The following is a 17,259-nucleotide window of genomic DNA, read 5'->3' on the forward strand; positions in this document are numbered from 1 at the left end:
GCTCCTCTCGCTGTTCGTTTCCCGAGGGAGGAGCTCGCACAAGCAGGGCGGGTTCCCGAGGATGGCGCACGGAGGCGGCGGGGGCAGCCGGTGCCGCCCCCAAGTCCCCAGGCGCGGGTGAGCGGCTGGCCCCGCTCCGGGTCGGCCCTCCCAGGGGCGTCCCAGCCGCTGGAATTCCTGATCCCCTGCCCTGGGAGGCTGCGGGGCGTTTTCCCCGTTTTCTGTGTTTTTAGAATTCTCAGCAATGTACTTTGTTTTGCGGCTTCTCTCTCTCAACACCTGAACGAGCATGTAATCCGCGCCGCTGAACAGCACATCGCCCGTGAGCGGCCCGAGCGGAAATAGAGTTTGGAAATACGGGTAAGCATCACCTCTGTTTGTGTTCAGCGAGAAGCTGCTGTAGTCAAGAGTTTGCGGCTGGATTCCCGTCTTCTGCTCCCACTCCAATATAACAGAAACTTCTGGTCCTTTTTTTGTTTGCTTGTTTTTCCTTTCTTCAGATTCTTTATGAATGTGTGAAAGAGCCACTATTTGCTTTTCTGTATAATGGTTACCTAGAGGCTCAGTAAGAATGGAGATCAAGCTCGATGTGCTCATCTCTACATCTATCAAGCAAAGAAAACCGTGGCCTCGCATCTCGTGGGTTGGACAGGTAAGTGTAATGAACTTCTATTTAAATAAAATTCTGCTAAGAGTAGGTTTTCTAATTATATAATACTTTGCACTTCCACTTACTTGAGGAGGGTGTAGGTAAAAAAAGCCTCAGGAAGTGATTTGAATGCATATTAAGAGTTATTAAAATAAATGGCTTGGGATTTTATCTTATTGACATGAGCTTGGAGATTCAAGATTTCTCAGAGAAACAATGCGGAGCCTTTTTTTTTTTCCTTTCCTTCACAAAAGACCTGTCGCTTATATGAGATTGTTGTTTTGATGGTTCTAGTTTTCCATAACTTTTTACAGTATGTTGTGGGAAACGTGAACAATTTCTTTTTCCCCATTGCATCCTGCATTTGTTGAAAGACATGCTTTCTTAGACTTTTTCGATAAAACAAGGGTAATTTTTTTTTCTCATCTGTGATTGGAATTTAAGTAGGTAGTAATTTGAGGCCAATTCTTTTTTTTTTTTTTTTAATTGGAATCACTGACAAATATCTCACTAAATTAAACACTACAAGACAAGATAGATAGCGTCCAATTTTTGTTATCTTTTTAGCAGATAGAGTTATTTTGAGGAAGTTTTTAATAATGACTGTAAAATTAGTTTGGTAGTTTGAAACCTGTAAATCAAATTCATCTGTAGGTTGATGCTAGATATGATGTTGTACTGTAAAGCAGATATGCCAAAGAATGAAGTTAGTATGGCAATTGCAGCTCTTAAATTAATTTTTTTTATTATTTACTGTAACATTTTTTATGTCTGCATTGTTTTGCAGGCTTGTGTAGACAATAACATTTAAAAAAATTAAATGCTCTTTTATTCTTTTAACAGGAAAAAGAGGCTATTTTTCTTCTAGATGGTAAACATATAAATGAAATTAACCTGGTATCAGGGAAGACAAGGAAGAAAATCCCTCAGCTGCAGCCATTGTTGAAAAATGTGGTTGTCTTAACAACATCAGGAAATGGTTAAGTATAATATCTCATTTATTATAAGTTCATGTTATTTTATTTGTGTTTGTAACAGTCTAGAAAGAATATCTAAAGGATCTACCAGTTTACTGTCAACTTTAGAACTGCGGCTAAGATGGAAGAGCAGTAATTTAAGTACTTCAAAATAATATCCTTCAAAACTTCTCTCCCCCAATGAACACAGCTGCTTGGTTGGCAGGAATACTTACAACAGGAGAGCTCTTTCTTTGGAATAAAGATCAAGACTGTTTGAAAATTGTGCCAGCAATTGAAGAGTCCAGGAAAGTAGTGGCAGCAGCACAAGGTAGATTTTTTTCAATTAATCCTGTGAAAAATGGAATAGAGGGAAAGTTGTTTTGTTTTCCTTAAATCTTATTTCATGAGTAAAGCTATATTTTCCCATTGTTTTGCATTTGTATGATTTGTAAGCTAGCTCAACTTTGGCAAATGTCCTTTTTGTCATTTGAATGGTACAGGTATTTGTGTTTAGTAATCCCCTGTAAGTAGTAATTCGTTTTCAAAAGCTGTAAGTGTATTTTTTTTTTTTTTTTTTTTTTAATCGTTAGTTTTTAGCTGTTCGGGGACCCCTGGTGGCCTAGTGGTTAGCATGCAGGACTCTCACCTCTGCGACCCAGGTTCGAATCCCAGCCAGTCCCCCGGGCAGATGGAGCCCGTTAGCCCTGTGAGGCCATCCATCTATGAGAAGGTCACTCTAAACAAACCTATGTCCTGAGGACCTCACTGCCATTGTCCAAGCTTGCTTGGCCCCGGCAGATGAACCTTAGGATTAAAGGGTGGGCTCAGTTCAGCGCAGGCTGTGTCTCACCTAAAAAATCCATTGCGCAGGCTGGAAAGGTAAAAGACCTTTCCCAAAATCTTCGTTCACGAAGACTGGCCATTATTATAGTTTTTAGCTGTTCAGTTCCTGACTAGGTTATTAATACTTTAGAGCAGATGTACATCTGTTGTAAACAGTATATGGATAACTTGAAGCTTGTTCTGTAAGTGGGATTTTATGACAAGTGCTAGCTGGAGAGAACAAAATAAAGGCACGTATTTGCAAACTTAAGTATCAAATATTATCATGTATTGGATAATATCACTGATACCAACTTGTAAAGTGAAGTATTGTACAAGCAATTCTGCCATTTCAGGGAAGATCAGTGGTGCAATTAGGAGCTAAAGGTAATACATAATAGAGCACTTACACATTTATTGCTTCTTTTCATGAAAGATGGGTTTCAAGAAAGGCAGTCTCAGGAAACATCTCTGATGGTTGGGTCTGGTGGGAAAGATAATTCATAATGGGTATAAAAATGGACATCCCATCTGACATAGCTGCCCAAGGTCTGCTATCACTGGTGAAGCTGGAAATGAAAGATACTTAAGGTGGCAGCTTGAATTTCTTGTGATAGACAAGAAAAGAAATTTCCTTTCTCTATTTTTTTTCATTCTGTGTCTAACAAAGGAACAGAAACTATCGTAACACGCTGTTTTATTTGTTGGTTTTTTGGTTTTGTTTTGTTTTTTTTTCCCCAGAGTGTTTAATGAGGTTGTACTTGTATGTATCTGGAGATGGCAGAAAGGCACTATTAACTACTCCTACAGCATGTGTCTTTCTGTGGGAGAGCACAGAACATGAAGATACATCCTCTTGTAAAAACTCTTCTTCTGGGCGTTGGACACAAATTTTACCTGATGAATCAGTCGTGTTGCCTTCTACTGAAGAAAAAGAAGTTGGATTGCATGCTACTTTCATACAGAATGAGGTAAAAAATAAACCCTAAAGCAATCATTTAATTTCCTAATTAAATTAGAGCCAGAGAAGCTATGCTGAATTTTGAGAGCAATGGTTACCTGTTTGGTATTGTGTGTAAACTTAATAGTTCAGCTCATGTTACCTTTAACGACAACATAAGAACGGCCCTACTGGATCAGATCAGAGTTTATCTAGCTTTTTAATGTTCTTGCCAGCCCTTACATTTCTGAATGGCAACATTTTGTTATTTAATCTGAATTGTAGTAGCTATTGATTTAATTGTATAGATAATTAAAGAGAAAATTGTGTGTAATGAGCTTTTTGTGTTCGTTTTGATTGTGTTCTTTTTTCCCATAGATACTGGGTGATTGCTGTTTATGCACTTTCATATTTTACTCTGGAGAGTGTTTGGTGCTCACGTTTTTGGTTCTTCGATGGCACGAAAATACCTTTAAACATGTTAGGTAAGTTCAAAGATACCTGAAGTTACAATAGCTTCAGGAGCATTTTAATTATTATTTAGAGCTGGGACTCAGAGCTGCGATGGAACACATTTATGTCCAGTTATCCTGTGGTTACAAGTTCTTACTTATGTTTACATATGTAAGTTCACAGCATACCCTCTGTCAGTTTAAAGCCCTTCTCCCCTGTCCTATCGCTACAGGATCCTTGTAAAATGTAATTAATGTAACAGCATTTACTTACATATTCCATATTTCATTATTAGCTTACATCTAAATAAAACTGAGTGTATTTATCATTCTGTGTGGGTGGCTATGCATACATACACATCTGTGCACACATTTTACTGTCAGAGTTTTTTGCATCATGCTAATAGAATGTCTTTTTCTTGGTTTTTTTTCTTATATTGCTTATGTATCTTATATTTTCTTATATTTCTTATACTGTGCAGCCACAAATGCCCTGAATACATCTCCCTCTTCTTTATTATGCAGATTTATGTATTTTATTTGTTTTCTGTTCCCCTTTTCATCTCTTTTGTTTGGCTGTGAAAGAGCGGGTGTGTGTTTCTCTGGGTTGGGACCATGTATCGAAATAATTATACAACTACATAAAAATGCAATTGAGCAATAATCTTGAGCGTAGATTCCTCTTCCTAAATGAGATACACAAATCTGTAAGTTTAAATGGAAATGTCCTCTGCAGGTGTCATTTGAGAAACTTGCTAAAATTTTGCCCTAAACTTGACATGGTACTTTGATACTGACTTAGTAATGATGTCCTCCTTGATCTAATGTCCACTAACATTATCAGTAACATGATAATGTCTTTCAGGTAATATAGACAGTTAAATAGAGCATAACATACTCAGTGTAGAAATGTGTATATATATGTAGCAATTGCAGCCTGAAATCATGACCACATCCAGTAATGGGGCCCACAACTTCTTCGTTCAGAGCAGCATACTGTTGATTTTCAAATTCTGAGTATTCTTGTGTTGGATAGTGTTACAAGGTCTGAGAAAGCTGTTCCTGGCTAGAATGCAACTACCTTAATTATGTCATACATCTATATCTGTTTGAATGTATAGGTATATATCTATTCATATAGCCCAAATTCCTGTCCCATAAAAATAATTCTCAATGCTAGGACATAATGTTTAAACTTGTGTAAATACAAAATATTTTTTCATTTGTAAGGCGTTTGAAGGAAAGAAGGTATTTTTATTTATTGTTCATGCTTTATATAGTCTTGTCTTGCATGTTTTTTTATTATAATTAATCATCCCATTCAGCATAACAGAGTAACCACTTGGTTTTGTTATCTTTTTGTTGGTATCCAGTTCTTTGCCATACCAGATCCAGTGGGTACAGCAGACTTGTTCCCTTGCTAACTTGGTTCCTCAGTGTGTGTCTGTAAAGTCAAGAGGAGCTTTGCTATGTGCGTTTGCAAGAGATGGACTTCTGTTTGCAGTAGCTGTTAATCAAGCTGATCCAAAGGTATGGGTGATAGTGCATCATTTAAGGTAACACTGCAGTTTAAATAAAGCAGTAGTAGAATTAAAAACACAGTTTTAGGATGATTTGTCAGGATTCATGGAGATAGATGGGATTATATTCTCATTGATATCCATAGCTAAAAAATGCTACTACAGCTTGTAATGTTTTGAATGTGATGTTCAGTTAGAAGCCTGTGTAAGCTCCTCTGTCATTTCTAATCTTCAATAATAAAGAAATTAATTTCAGTTACTGCATTGTATCTGCAAAGATTCTTGGTGATTCTCAGTCAAGCCTCAGCCTAATATGTATTGGAGGTGATGTTCCCACTTCATAATGTTATTCCTTCTAACAAGTCAGGTTAAATCTTAATGTACTTTTTAGTGCTAATGATGACAGAGAGTATCGACCACCTTATTTGGTGTACTAGATTGGAATGATGCAGTCTTTCAAAGCTCCAGCTGTTAATTACTAATAAGACTACAGAAGAGTGATCTTGTATTGAGTGTTTCAGAAAAAGTTATTTTAATGAGAATATCAAATTATCTTTTGAGTATATTATAGTCCTTAATTATATTTCAAATGTAGAATTAGGTGTAGAATTTAATAAATACTGTAACAGTATTAAATACTGGAGTGCAATGTCACTTTTGTGTGTAATAACATTTCCATTACATCAAATAGGCTTTTATTTAGTAATAGACTTTTTTTTTACAATAGTGACATTTTGATACAAACATTTATGTATGTCTTTCATTTATTTTTTCTTTCTAGGCCACTCAGGTTTTATTTTTAAACACATTGAATTTTGTTACAGTTTCGGGTAGCCTTAAAGGTTGTAGTAGCAAGAGTAACACAGTCCCATCCAAGTTAATCAGGTCAGTATTTGATGCTGTTTCTGCTGCCGTTGTGGATTTTTTTAGTTTTGTGTTGTGGTTTGTTTGTCTTTTTTATAAATATTCTAACCTTCTGATGCAGAAATGTGACGGAGAAAAAAAATATTTTTTTACCTGTCTAATTTAGATCTTACTGGGTTGGTGATATGAGTTGGACTCCTGATAGCCTTTTCTTGGCTTGCATGTTAAAACGTGGATCTTTGATTTTATTGACGTGCATGGGTGAATTGCTGACCTTAATTGCATCTGGCTGCTCTGTAGAATTTGGACCAGCACAGTTTATTCCATTTCATCCACTAATAACATACAGGTAAAAGGATTTAAATGTTTATATGTTTCTGTCTTATGGTCTTACCTTACTTTCTATTATATTTATTATAATTTTACATAAAAGTAATCTTTCAAATTCACTCTCTTGCTTGTCTTCTCAGTATCTGTTTCTCATTCATAGTTCTCTTTCTTATAATGGGTGATGAAAGTTGACATTGTGACAATGTAAGTATACATCCGGTGATTTGCTTTTCGAAAAGTATTTGTATTAATAATTAAAAATAGCATGTTTTTGTGATGTAAGAAGAAATTAAATTTACAGAAATACTAGAAGTGCAAATTTATTTTAATCTGGTGCTATTTCCCTGCTAAGTATTTAATTTTACCTATAGAACTTGATATAAAGTTTCCATATCGGACATTGTAAATAACATATTTGCATGGACAAAAACTAGTTAGTTTTTAAACTGTTCTTTTGGGATTCTTCAGATCTAAATTTTGAAATCATGCTGCTGGGTGCATGAGGGAATAAAAGGATCTCTGATAACACTCTTCAGCATAAACTGAAAGCTACAAAAAGTAATGTAGCCCCAATAATTGGTGGAAACAAAATAGAATCTAAAGTTTAATTTTTTTTTTAAATCCTATCAATTTTGATTGACTTAAGCCAGATAGTATGTAAATGTAACATCTCATAAAGACGTTCGAAACATTATGGTACCTTCTTACATTACCTGGTTGAAAACTCAAATAATAAAATGTATTAAAATACATGAATTATGGTTATTTATTGAATATATGCAGCTACTTTTTTTTTTTTTCAAATAAACACAAACAATAATTTTATACTTGGCAATAATGTGTAATGAGGCTAATATTAACACAGCTTTCTGGAACTCATTAAGGAGGGATTTCTCTGTAAGAAAAGACTAAGACCTCTTTTGAAAGTGAAGACTTGTGTGTTTATATATTTTTCTTTTGAATATCTGAACTGATACTGAAATCCTAAGATTAATATCTTGATGGATTTTTTGTTTTTCTTATATGACTTTCTTACAAGTGACTTCAAGTTTCATTTTCAAGCATTTGTCATTACCTAGTAAGAGCTGGATAACAATACATAATATAGAAATTTAAAGTCAAATTATGAAAAAATACAATTCTTAAAATAATAAATGGATACCAAAAGCTGTTTTTATTTTTATTTAAATTAGAAAAAGTTGCTACTGCAGCAAAATATTGGCATTTTATGGGCATAAATATTGTGTCCATAGTGCTCACCCTGCAAAAATTTAGACACTTCCTTAGGATTCTGAGAGGAGTTATTTGGATACTGGAATACATGGTATTAGATGTTCCTAAGTTATTTCTTCTCTCTTCTGTTCATGATTATTACATGTGAGAGTTGCCTCCTAATTTTTGTTATATCTTTGTTTTAGACAGCAGCACTTATTTTGTCAAGACTCTGGCCAGTCTCCTGCTTCTTCAGATTCTGAACGTGACCTTATGAGACAGAAATTCTCTGTTGCTTCACATTCGAGATTACCCTACCTCATTGTCTCTGATGGATACATGATAACAGTGCTTAGATTTCCTAACAACTTTTCACCATCAGGATTTATAAAATCCCTTTTGCTTGATTCAACCCAACAGCTTGAAAATATCCGTCGGAATTTGCAGAACTTCAAGGTAGAGTTATGAATTAGTAAGCTCTAAGTAAAAAGCTTTATCTGTATGAAAATGTGTGAATTCTAAACCAAGTACCTCAGTTTAGTTTACTGTGATATTTGCTTAATTTTATTTGAATTATAAAGTTGTTTTGAGAATAGTGTTGGTCTGTAAAACAATGAATACATAGTTTTCCTGAAATGTTGTTCCCTTCATGTCTGGGTGAAGGGAACAGTCTTAATTGTCCTATATTACTTTTTCCTGGAACTGCAAGAGAAATAGGGATTTCTGCTTTTATAGAGTTGGTTCAGAGCATTGACGGGCATTATGCTACTCTGACCAGCTCATCCTTTCAGAATGATGAAAAAGGATTCTGTAAATCCTGTATCTTAGGCTGCTGCTTTTTTAGAGCAGTCAGCAGCAGTCCCAGTGATGCAGTGTGTGTGCGTCCTCGATCAAGATTGGCAATTAAAGCTTGCTTAAAGCATTTTCTGTTCATTTTTCTGTCACTTCTAAATTGAGCTAAGTTTGGGAGAAAGGAAACCATTGAAAGAGAAGGTCCTGCAGCTGTTGGCAACCATATAAGATATAATAGATATTTAGTTCAGAATTTTTGTGTTTGCTGATGGAATACAACTTCTCTTCCAATTCAGTTTCTGGTTTGAATTTTTGAAGAAATGAGTTATCATGGTATTCATGCATAAGCTAGAATAGTGAGCAAGGATTTGGGCATTTAAAGAGATATGTTACTAGTAAAAATGCAAGAAAACCTTACATACAGGGAAACTTGTAGGGCCTCTTAGGGATGAAGCAAGCAGATTCTTTCAGTATGAAACAAACTAAAGTTGTCTGGTGCTGAGAGAACTCTGCTTTTCTGAAGCATGGTCAAATGACAGCTTGTTTCTGTGCAATAGATGCTTGCAGACCCATTCTCCCTTTCTGTCTGGGACTTCTAAACTGAAGCTTTTGACAGAAGTAACCAATTTCTTTGACTTATTTATGAAGTGTCTGTCTTGCTCAAGACTGATAATATGTTTTCTGTTATTTTTATTTCTTTCAGTCTAAAGGAAGATCTCAGTGTTTAAGATCACTGTTGTCTTTAAAAGCTAGCCTTTTAAAACAAGTTCAAAACCAAAGTTCCATCTTTTCCACCCTTCCAAAGTTCCTGGAAAAAGACACAACAGAAATGATCGAGAAAACTGTGGATTTACTGGTACTTAATAGCATTTTTCCACTTCTAATTGTGAAATTATTTGATTTTAAGGTATTCTAATTAGAAAGAATGGTGTTTTTTTTCCAAATATAGATATATTTGCTCTTATTGTATGTATTTAAAGTAATTCATTGTTGGTTAAATTTTCATTTTCTCTGTAGGTGTGAGGAATATGCTTATTTTTTTCAACTGATTCTTCTTCAAACATTTCTATTTTCCAACGTTTTATTTCTTTCAGCAGTGCATTAACTTTTTGAATAATGTGCGCTAGTCTACGTGTACCTCAGTTGATTGTATTTTAATAGAATTGTAGAATGTTTTCAGTTGTGATCCCCTAGATCAAGTTGCCCAGAGCCCCATCCAGCCTGGCCTTGGACACTTCCAAGGATGAGGCATCCACAACTTCTCTGGACGAGTTCTTCCAGTGCTTCACCACCCTCAGAGTAAAGAATTTTTGCCTACCATCTGATCTGAACCAGCCCTCTCTCAGTTTAAAGCCATTCCTTCTTGTCCTCTTGTTTTACGTGCCCATGTAAAAAGTCCCTCTCCATCTTTCTCGTACCCCTTTTATGTACTGGAAGTTACTATTAACTTCACTTCATAATAAAAATGTAACATTACACTGTTGGATATACTGGAGCTGTAGAGTATATTACTAAGAACAATGTTATCCTTAGTAAATAAGATACTTACAGTTGTCCCCAGTTTCAGAGGGTTGTTTCATAAATTCCAAAATTTGTGTGTGTCTTTTGGAATAGTGGCCCTGTGATCGTAGTTATTGTGCAGCCTTTCCCAACTTCATTCCTGCATTTCATGTTTTTGTGGTTTAGTTTGTTCTCTGAAACTTTAGGGCTTTTGTTGAATGGCTTTTATATCTTACAGGTATCTGGCAAAAACTCTTTCTCATATTCTGGACTTAGCGAAGGACATATTTTCACTTTCTAGTATAAAATCTACTGCTGTGTTGGCAGTGTAATTTTTTTGTTGTTGTTGTTAGGTAATTTAATTTCTGTCTGCCCAACTACTACAAATAATCACATTCAATTTGAAATCAAGATGAAACTGATGTGAATTAAACTTACTAACATTTAAGCAAGTTAATTAAGCATAAAGATTTCATTTGAAAGGCTGACCAAATGGTTATTCCTTGCAGACTGCCCTCTCTCAATAAACTTGACTTATACTGGAGTTTTCTTTCTGTCTGATTTAGGATTATGAAGAAGAATCAGATGATGAAAAGCAGTTTTACCGTAGCTCTCCCAGCTTCCATAACCAAAGAATCCTTTCAATTGTTGGTAAAGCTGATCAAGGCCACTTAGAATTTGCGTCAATGTTTGATACTATGCATGCAGATGATATTGAAGAGAAAGATAAATCATCGTTGAAACTATATTCCATTCAGAAAAACCTCCTTACTGCCTGGCAGATAGGGATTTCAAAAAATATGGAAGAGAAGGATACATTGCTGAATTACACAGTGAACTGCATTATCCATTTTTTCAGCATTGTTCAGTTTGTGAAATGTTCTTTGCTAAACCAGGATGCATCTTTAAACAAGTCTGTGAAGAATACTCAATGGTTGCATTGTGTCCTAAAGTATTTTCAGCAGTGTTTGACTGTCTTGTACTGGCATTCAAGAGCCAGTCTAACTGGACATGTGGCAAAGCTGACATTAGAAACTTTAAAACTGCTGCTTATACAGCAACAAGATCAGTTGTTCTCTAAAAACCTTTTGGCATGCTTCTGTCTTTTAAAAATGGTTTCTCACACTCTTAGTAGTGTGTGTGTACTACAGTATGAGAATTTTTTTGCATCTCCTAATGGTAATGTTCTTGTGGAACTGGACTCCCTCACTGTGCCTGTTTTCTCAGTTCTTGATGACAATACTACTCAGCAATTCAGCTCGCTGAAATCTCTGCTTAGAGAGCCTCCTCGAGTAAACCATGATGCAAAAACAGAAAGAAGGTATGAATAATCTTTGCATGGGGAAATAAAAATATGCAGGACAACAAGGGGACCTGGCCCACCCAGCATGGGTTTGTGAAAGGCAGATCCTTCCTGACCAGCATGATCTCCTTTTATGACCAGGAGTTCTAATGGTTGAACTCAGTGATCTTAAGGGTGTTTTCCAACCCAAGTGATTCTATATGTTGGAACCAAATTTTATGAGTTACACTGTGATTGCAACATCCCTTTTTTTTTTTCTACCTTTTACTCAATGGAAAGGCATGATAATCTGTTAAAGCACACAGATTAAGCCTCAGACCTATAGATGAATATAGTTAAGTTGTAGTGACTAAACTAATTACTGCAAATTAATTCAGAGATAATTGATGGGTTGACAGCTCACACCTGGTCTGGCAGTGCAGCATCAATCCAGGTATTGTAACTTTGGATGCTTTAACTGCCTCTTGTGCTTTCACTCCTTCCCAGTTGCAAATTCTATGGACCAAGAGCCTACTCATATACGATATATCAACAATGTCAATTTAGTTAGTAAAGTTTGTATTGATTATGGATGTGGTGCCTCAGAGCAATAGGAAAAAGCCCAGTCTGTGGAAGCTTACTAAACTATGAGAGTTACTTTTTCTTTGAAGATATACACATAAACTTGGAAGACACTTAAACTGAAGTGTGCTATCCAACTATTGGGAAAATGTATTATTATCATGGAGTATTTCTGTACTGCAGAACTCAGATGGATCCAAGTGTGTTATTCATACAAGCAGGATTTTCCTTTTCAGAGATTTAGAACCAAAGAAGTATTATAACTCATAAATTTAATTCTACTACAGTAAAATGTATTTCCTCAATAATCTTAAAATATAATAATTGCAATGTTCATTGCAAATCCTATTGGCAAATTTCAGTTGTCTCTGAGAAGATAATCAATGTTTTTGATTAATTGTTATTGAGGAACTGAGCACTGTGCCTGTGACTGACTCTGTTTATGTTAATTAACATAATTAATTATGGAAACAATAGTACTTGGGAAGAAGATGCAGAGGTGTTGCAGTTCTGTGCAAGCTTTTTCTAGTCCCTAACAATGTATATTTGCGTGTATCATCAAGCTTATTACATATCTGAGTGGGTATATCTGATAGGACTATGCTGGACAACAGGGATTTGCCAGCCCTAAGAGCATGCTTGTTTTCCTGTCTTTGGTTTTCTGTGTATGCTTTAATTGTATTTTTAATCAGTGTTTATAAGCAAGATACTGATACCTGTTTTGAGGTTTCTCTGTCTGAGATTATTTCATTTCCCCAGTGTTTAGCTAGCAAGAGGATTAATTTTGGGGGTGTTTGGGTGCTTAAAGCAGATTACTGTGTTTAGGCAAATTCAGAAGAATTAATGGTTTCTTCTCCTCATTGTAGTCAAGAAAGTAGTTGATATAATTTAATTTTCAGGTATGCAATGTAAAATACAAGGAGGTAAGAAATTGATTTAAGTAACTTTGTTAATTCTTGCTTAATTGCATAATATTGTACTTCTTGAACTACAGGTTGATTGTACTATGGCGATTATTATATAAGAAAGCGGTTTGGTATCAGGTGCAGCTGAAAAGAAAAGTGAACAAGAATGCAGAAGAAGCTTCTGTTGTCTCATTGCTTATAAGTCATATACAAGCAACCCTCCAGTCTTCAAGAGTGACATTAGAACAACATCTGAAGATTAATTCTGTATCTGGTTAGTACAAATGTTAGATAGTTGCATAGTCAAGTAAATACTAGGAAAATTAGGTCCAACTTAATGACAATCAATAACTGACTACCAGATTTTGAAAAAGTTAATAGTGGGACTTTTCTTAAAATTCTTGTCAGAATTCTTTCTTTAATACTTAATGTACTGGTACACCGGTAGGTTGTAGATAATCTTTAGAGCTTGTTGAGCAAAATAAAAAGAATACATTGATTTCAGTTTGCTTTGAGCCATGTCCTAAAGAACGTGAATGCAAGATTTGAATTCTGATCTCCTTTGAACTGTGTTATTTCCTCCAAAGTAAATGAGCATCACAATGTGTTTCTTACTGGGTTTTTATGTTCATTCCATGTGATTATTGTGAGTACAACCATGTTGTGTACACAAATGTAGTCAGCCTCAACTAAACATCTAAATTAGTGTAATCTAAGGTAGTAGACTTAATCTATCATATTTATTTTGCAAACAGTCTATAGCTGTAGGCTAATGTCTTGCACATTACTGTCCTACGTTCTACCTTCCTTTTCACTTCTACACTGCTAAGCCCAGGTTCCCATTTATGTCTCCCACCACAATACTGTTTCATCTCCATACTCCTGATCTCTCTCCCTTAAATGACATTCCTAGATTCTCATCCAACGTCACTCCAATACGATACATTAGCTCCTTCTGGAGAGGAGCTAATATATCACCTGTCCTAGGGAGGGGTATTCAAAGTAATCTTTGCTCATATGCTCAAAACTTAGATTTAACTGTGAGAATAGGAATTTCCTAGAGTCTCATATATTTTACTCTGCTTTTCACAGATCTCTAATACTGAAATGCATGTGTGTTTGCATAAAAGTAATCATGTAGAGCTTTTAATTTGTTACATATGTGACTTTTATAGGTGAGGAGCAATTCCTTTTAGGCTCCTACAGAGAATCTGTTGACACTTGGAAAAGGTCTCTTTGTGAAACCAAGGCAAAAGGTAGGGGATAAAATCTTTCTTGGGCGTAAATTGTATAATTGCTTTACGTAGTTAATTGTGACTCCATTTACCCTTCAAAAAAAAAAAAAGGGTGAGAAACAAAAAGAATGCACATTTGAAATTAAGCTGGGATTTGAATAGAGACCAGTCAAAACTTAAGTCTGGTTGATCTCTGAGAAAATTCTGTGCATTTCTATTTTAGTATAAAAGCTGTCTTGTGTTTACAAAGTACTTGGTACAGAAAAGCTCTAGATATATTTGTGAGTAAGACAGAGACAATGAAAAACAGATGAACAAAAATCAATTCCTTTAGTAGCTGTAAAATGAAAAGACTTAGTGTTTGGAAAGTAACAAAATAAAACCTGTGGCAGGAGTTTTTTTAGGAGTTGATTTGAAGTGGATATATCGGTGTCTCTTTCCAGGCATCAGGAGAAAATTTTTTGTTGGTCATTATGATGAGGAATACCTCATTGAGAAAAATATTCTGAATATTGAAAGCCTGGTGGATGTTTAAGCAATTTCATTGTGGTTTAGGCATTCCTTCTTTGAAGGCTAAACTCCCTTAAGCTCTCTTGTCTTTGACTGTGTCTTAACAGTTATGCGCAGTATTATTTTGAAAACTACCATATCTCTAGAAGTAAAAATGTTGTGGATGAGCATTAACTTACTAGTTACTTAGAGATTGTAGAAAGATCATATCCTAAAATAGCTGCTCCTGATTTCTACTTCTCCAGGTATATGTTTATGTAGATATATTTCTGGAGAGGGAAGAGCTAGTATTTTCACTCATTGCGTCTGATTTTGTGTTTATTGTTTCTTTTCCAACTGGACTTTGCCCTGTTTTTTTATCTTTTAATACAGGAGGAAAAAGAACATGTTTTCTTCAGACTAGATATTATCTTTCAATATTATTTTGCCACCTGTATCAGTATAACTTGTGTGAAGCTCAGGGACTCTGTGATCATTTAGTAGGAGAGATTCTAAGGCGATCACATCTTTCAACAAGTCAGATGGAAAAATTTTCTGGTATGTTTATATTACCTAAAAGTCTGATAAGGTATGTTGACACTGTTTGAATAACCTAGTGTCTCATTTCTATGCCATCACACACACACTTGACAGCATACTTTTCTCTTTACACTGGACTGACATCTGTTTTCAGTAACTTCCAAGATCTTTTCCTGATTCTCAGATGATCTTTCAGCAGCACTTGTTGAAATATGTGCCTAGACAACTTTCATTGTATAATTAATAGTGAAAGCAATATTTTAGACTCAAAACTGCTCAAGGAAAGACTTTGGATAACAAGAATAAGGGGGAAATTATGTGATTTTGTTTTGTATTCATTTAGTATTTTTTATAATACAACACAATAAAATAGTGGATTTTATTTTGGTCATCAATACTAAATTAACAGTGAGGTGTTTTTGCAGATGCTTGTAAATTTTGCTTCTATTAAGTCTGAATCTAAGTGAAATCTAAATTTCCAAATTTAAACAAGTAGGGTTTTGACCCAGCGCTACTCTAAATTATGATGCTAGAGGTCCATCTCCAGCCATTAAAAATCTATTATAAAACTTTTCTAGTAATAATATGAGGTGTAATTAGTGTAAGTTCTGAAAGCTTATCAAGAAATTAAATATGTTTGCTTGCTTTAAAGAAATGTTTTATAACGTGATTAAACAATTTTAGCATTTGAATGTAAATTCATTTTCCTCTTAATGTTTTAATTTTATGTGTTTTTTTAGATACCAAGTATTTTCAGCATGAACTATGGATGGTAACCAGCATTCATACTGAGACTGCCATGGCTGTGATTCGGTCCATGGCACGATTCATGGCTGCTTATTTCACAAATCAGCTGCTCTATATCTTTCCCCCACACAGTGTTGACATCCTGCATCCACTTCACATCAAACAAGGTATTTTCTCTAAAAGCAGTTTAATTTGCAAAAATCTTGATAATTTTTTACATGTATATCAATGCTGTCTGTTATGCTTTAACTTGATCATCAAGTTAGGTTTTCCATGAAGTAGGCTCAGTGAGCACTTCCTCCAGCTCCCTCAGTAGCCTTGGGTGGATCCCATCCAGCTCCATAGATCTATGTGTCTCTTAAGTGGGGTAGTAGGTCACTGACCATTTTCACTTAGATTGTGGAGGCTTCATTCTGCTCCCTGTTCCTGTATTCCACCTCAGGGGGCTCAGTGCCTGGGGAACAACAGGTCTTACTATAAAGACTAATGCAGGGAAGGCAATTAAGTGTGTCAGCCTTTTTATCGTCCTTTGTCACAATTATGCCTAAAGATCTGGCTCTGACTGACTTTGATCCTCCCAAAAGTGAGAAAAAAGGAGGGCTTAACAAATAGTTGAGTTGGATCTGATATGCTGTGACCCAAACTGAAAAGCCAGAAATGAGTGTTTTTTGCTTATCTAACAGTCAAGCTCTTGGAATCCAAGAGGCTTCAGACATTGTATTGTCAAAACTAGTGGGAATGCCGAATCGGTTTGTTGTTGAACTCAAGTAGTACTTGTTAGTTTAAGTCCTGCTTTTTAGCATTTTTATGAGAAGTAGTATTTATCATAATAGGTGGTTTATGTATTTTCTGCAAGAGATTCCATTTAAAGATTTCCCTTGTTAGGAAACTTGTGGATTCAGTATTAATTTTTTCCATGGGAATGTAGATTTATTTGGAGGTATTTTAAGTACTCTACTGGTAGGTCAATATTATAACACCAGTATTAACTTATTTTGATTGATTATGTTTTCTGTAGTGTTTTTGAATACATTGACTATTTTTAATGTTTCTGTACTACAGAAACTATGCAGTGGTATATATTTCTTTTAGATGTTTTAATTGGACAGCTTTCCAGATGAAAACTACAAAATAAGACCTTGATTTTAATACTTCCATTAGACAAAGATCCATGTACGTGGTGAGGCAGTCTTGGTAAAATTATGTAGCACAAGCTGGATATCTCCCTAAATAATGCCATTGTCTGAGCAGTAAACAGAAACTGCGAGAGAAGCAAATAGCTCCTTAGAATTCATGTTGATCAGCACCTCTTCAGGAGAACCAGTATGTAAAACCTTGAAAAACAATTCTAAATCTACAGAAAAAAGGAAATACTGAATTTGTATGAAGCTTGTCTCTATATACGCTCCTAAAATCAAAGAACCACAGAGTGTTATGTA

At 35.3% G+C, this 17,259-nt stretch overlaps 1 protein-coding gene across 6 annotated transcripts in view; it reads left to right on the forward strand.

Moving 5' to 3' along the window:
- Positions 1 to 241: 241 nt before the first annotated feature.
- Positions 242 to 17,259, forward strand: part of CPLANE1 (ciliogenesis and planar polarity effector 1) — a 55,914-nt gene continuing 38,896 nt past the window's right edge. For 5 of the 6 annotated variants that reach the window (XM_027709140.1, XM_027709143.1, XM_027709144.1 and 2 more), the window contains exons 1-16: positions 242 to 351; positions 500 to 652; positions 1,493 to 1,628; positions 1,817 to 1,936; positions 3,172 to 3,401; positions 3,749 to 3,855; positions 5,196 to 5,352; positions 6,124 to 6,227; positions 6,373 to 6,555; positions 7,955 to 8,204; positions 9,244 to 9,396; positions 10,607 to 11,361; positions 12,899 to 13,083; positions 13,985 to 14,065; positions 14,927 to 15,091; positions 15,814 to 15,987. In XM_027709140.1, the coding sequence (XP_027564941.1) occupies positions 572 to 652; positions 1,493 to 1,628; positions 1,817 to 1,936; positions 3,172 to 3,401; positions 3,749 to 3,855; positions 5,196 to 5,352; positions 6,124 to 6,227; positions 6,373 to 6,555; positions 7,955 to 8,204; positions 9,244 to 9,396; positions 10,607 to 11,361; positions 12,899 to 13,083; positions 13,985 to 14,065; positions 14,927 to 15,091; positions 15,814 to 15,987 (2,881 nt within the window). In that variant the 5' untranslated portion in view covers positions 242 to 351; positions 500 to 571. Of the gene's footprint in view, positions 352 to 499; positions 653 to 1,492; positions 1,629 to 1,816; positions 1,937 to 3,171; positions 3,402 to 3,748; positions 3,856 to 5,195; positions 5,353 to 6,123; positions 6,228 to 6,372; positions 6,556 to 6,698; positions 6,741 to 7,954; positions 8,205 to 9,243; positions 9,397 to 10,606; positions 11,362 to 12,898; positions 13,084 to 13,984; positions 14,066 to 14,926; positions 15,092 to 15,813; positions 15,988 to 17,259 lie in introns of those variants that run through there. The other variant, XM_027709145.1, reaches the window with a different exon arrangement.

Source organism: Neopelma chrysocephalum, unplaced genomic scaffold, assembly GCF_003984885.1.
Source record: "Neopelma chrysocephalum unplaced genomic scaffold, ASM398488v2 Primary Assembly neopelma1_96688, whole genome shotgun sequence".
NCBI lineage: Eukaryota > Metazoa > Chordata > Aves > Passeriformes > Pipridae > Neopelma > Neopelma chrysocephalum.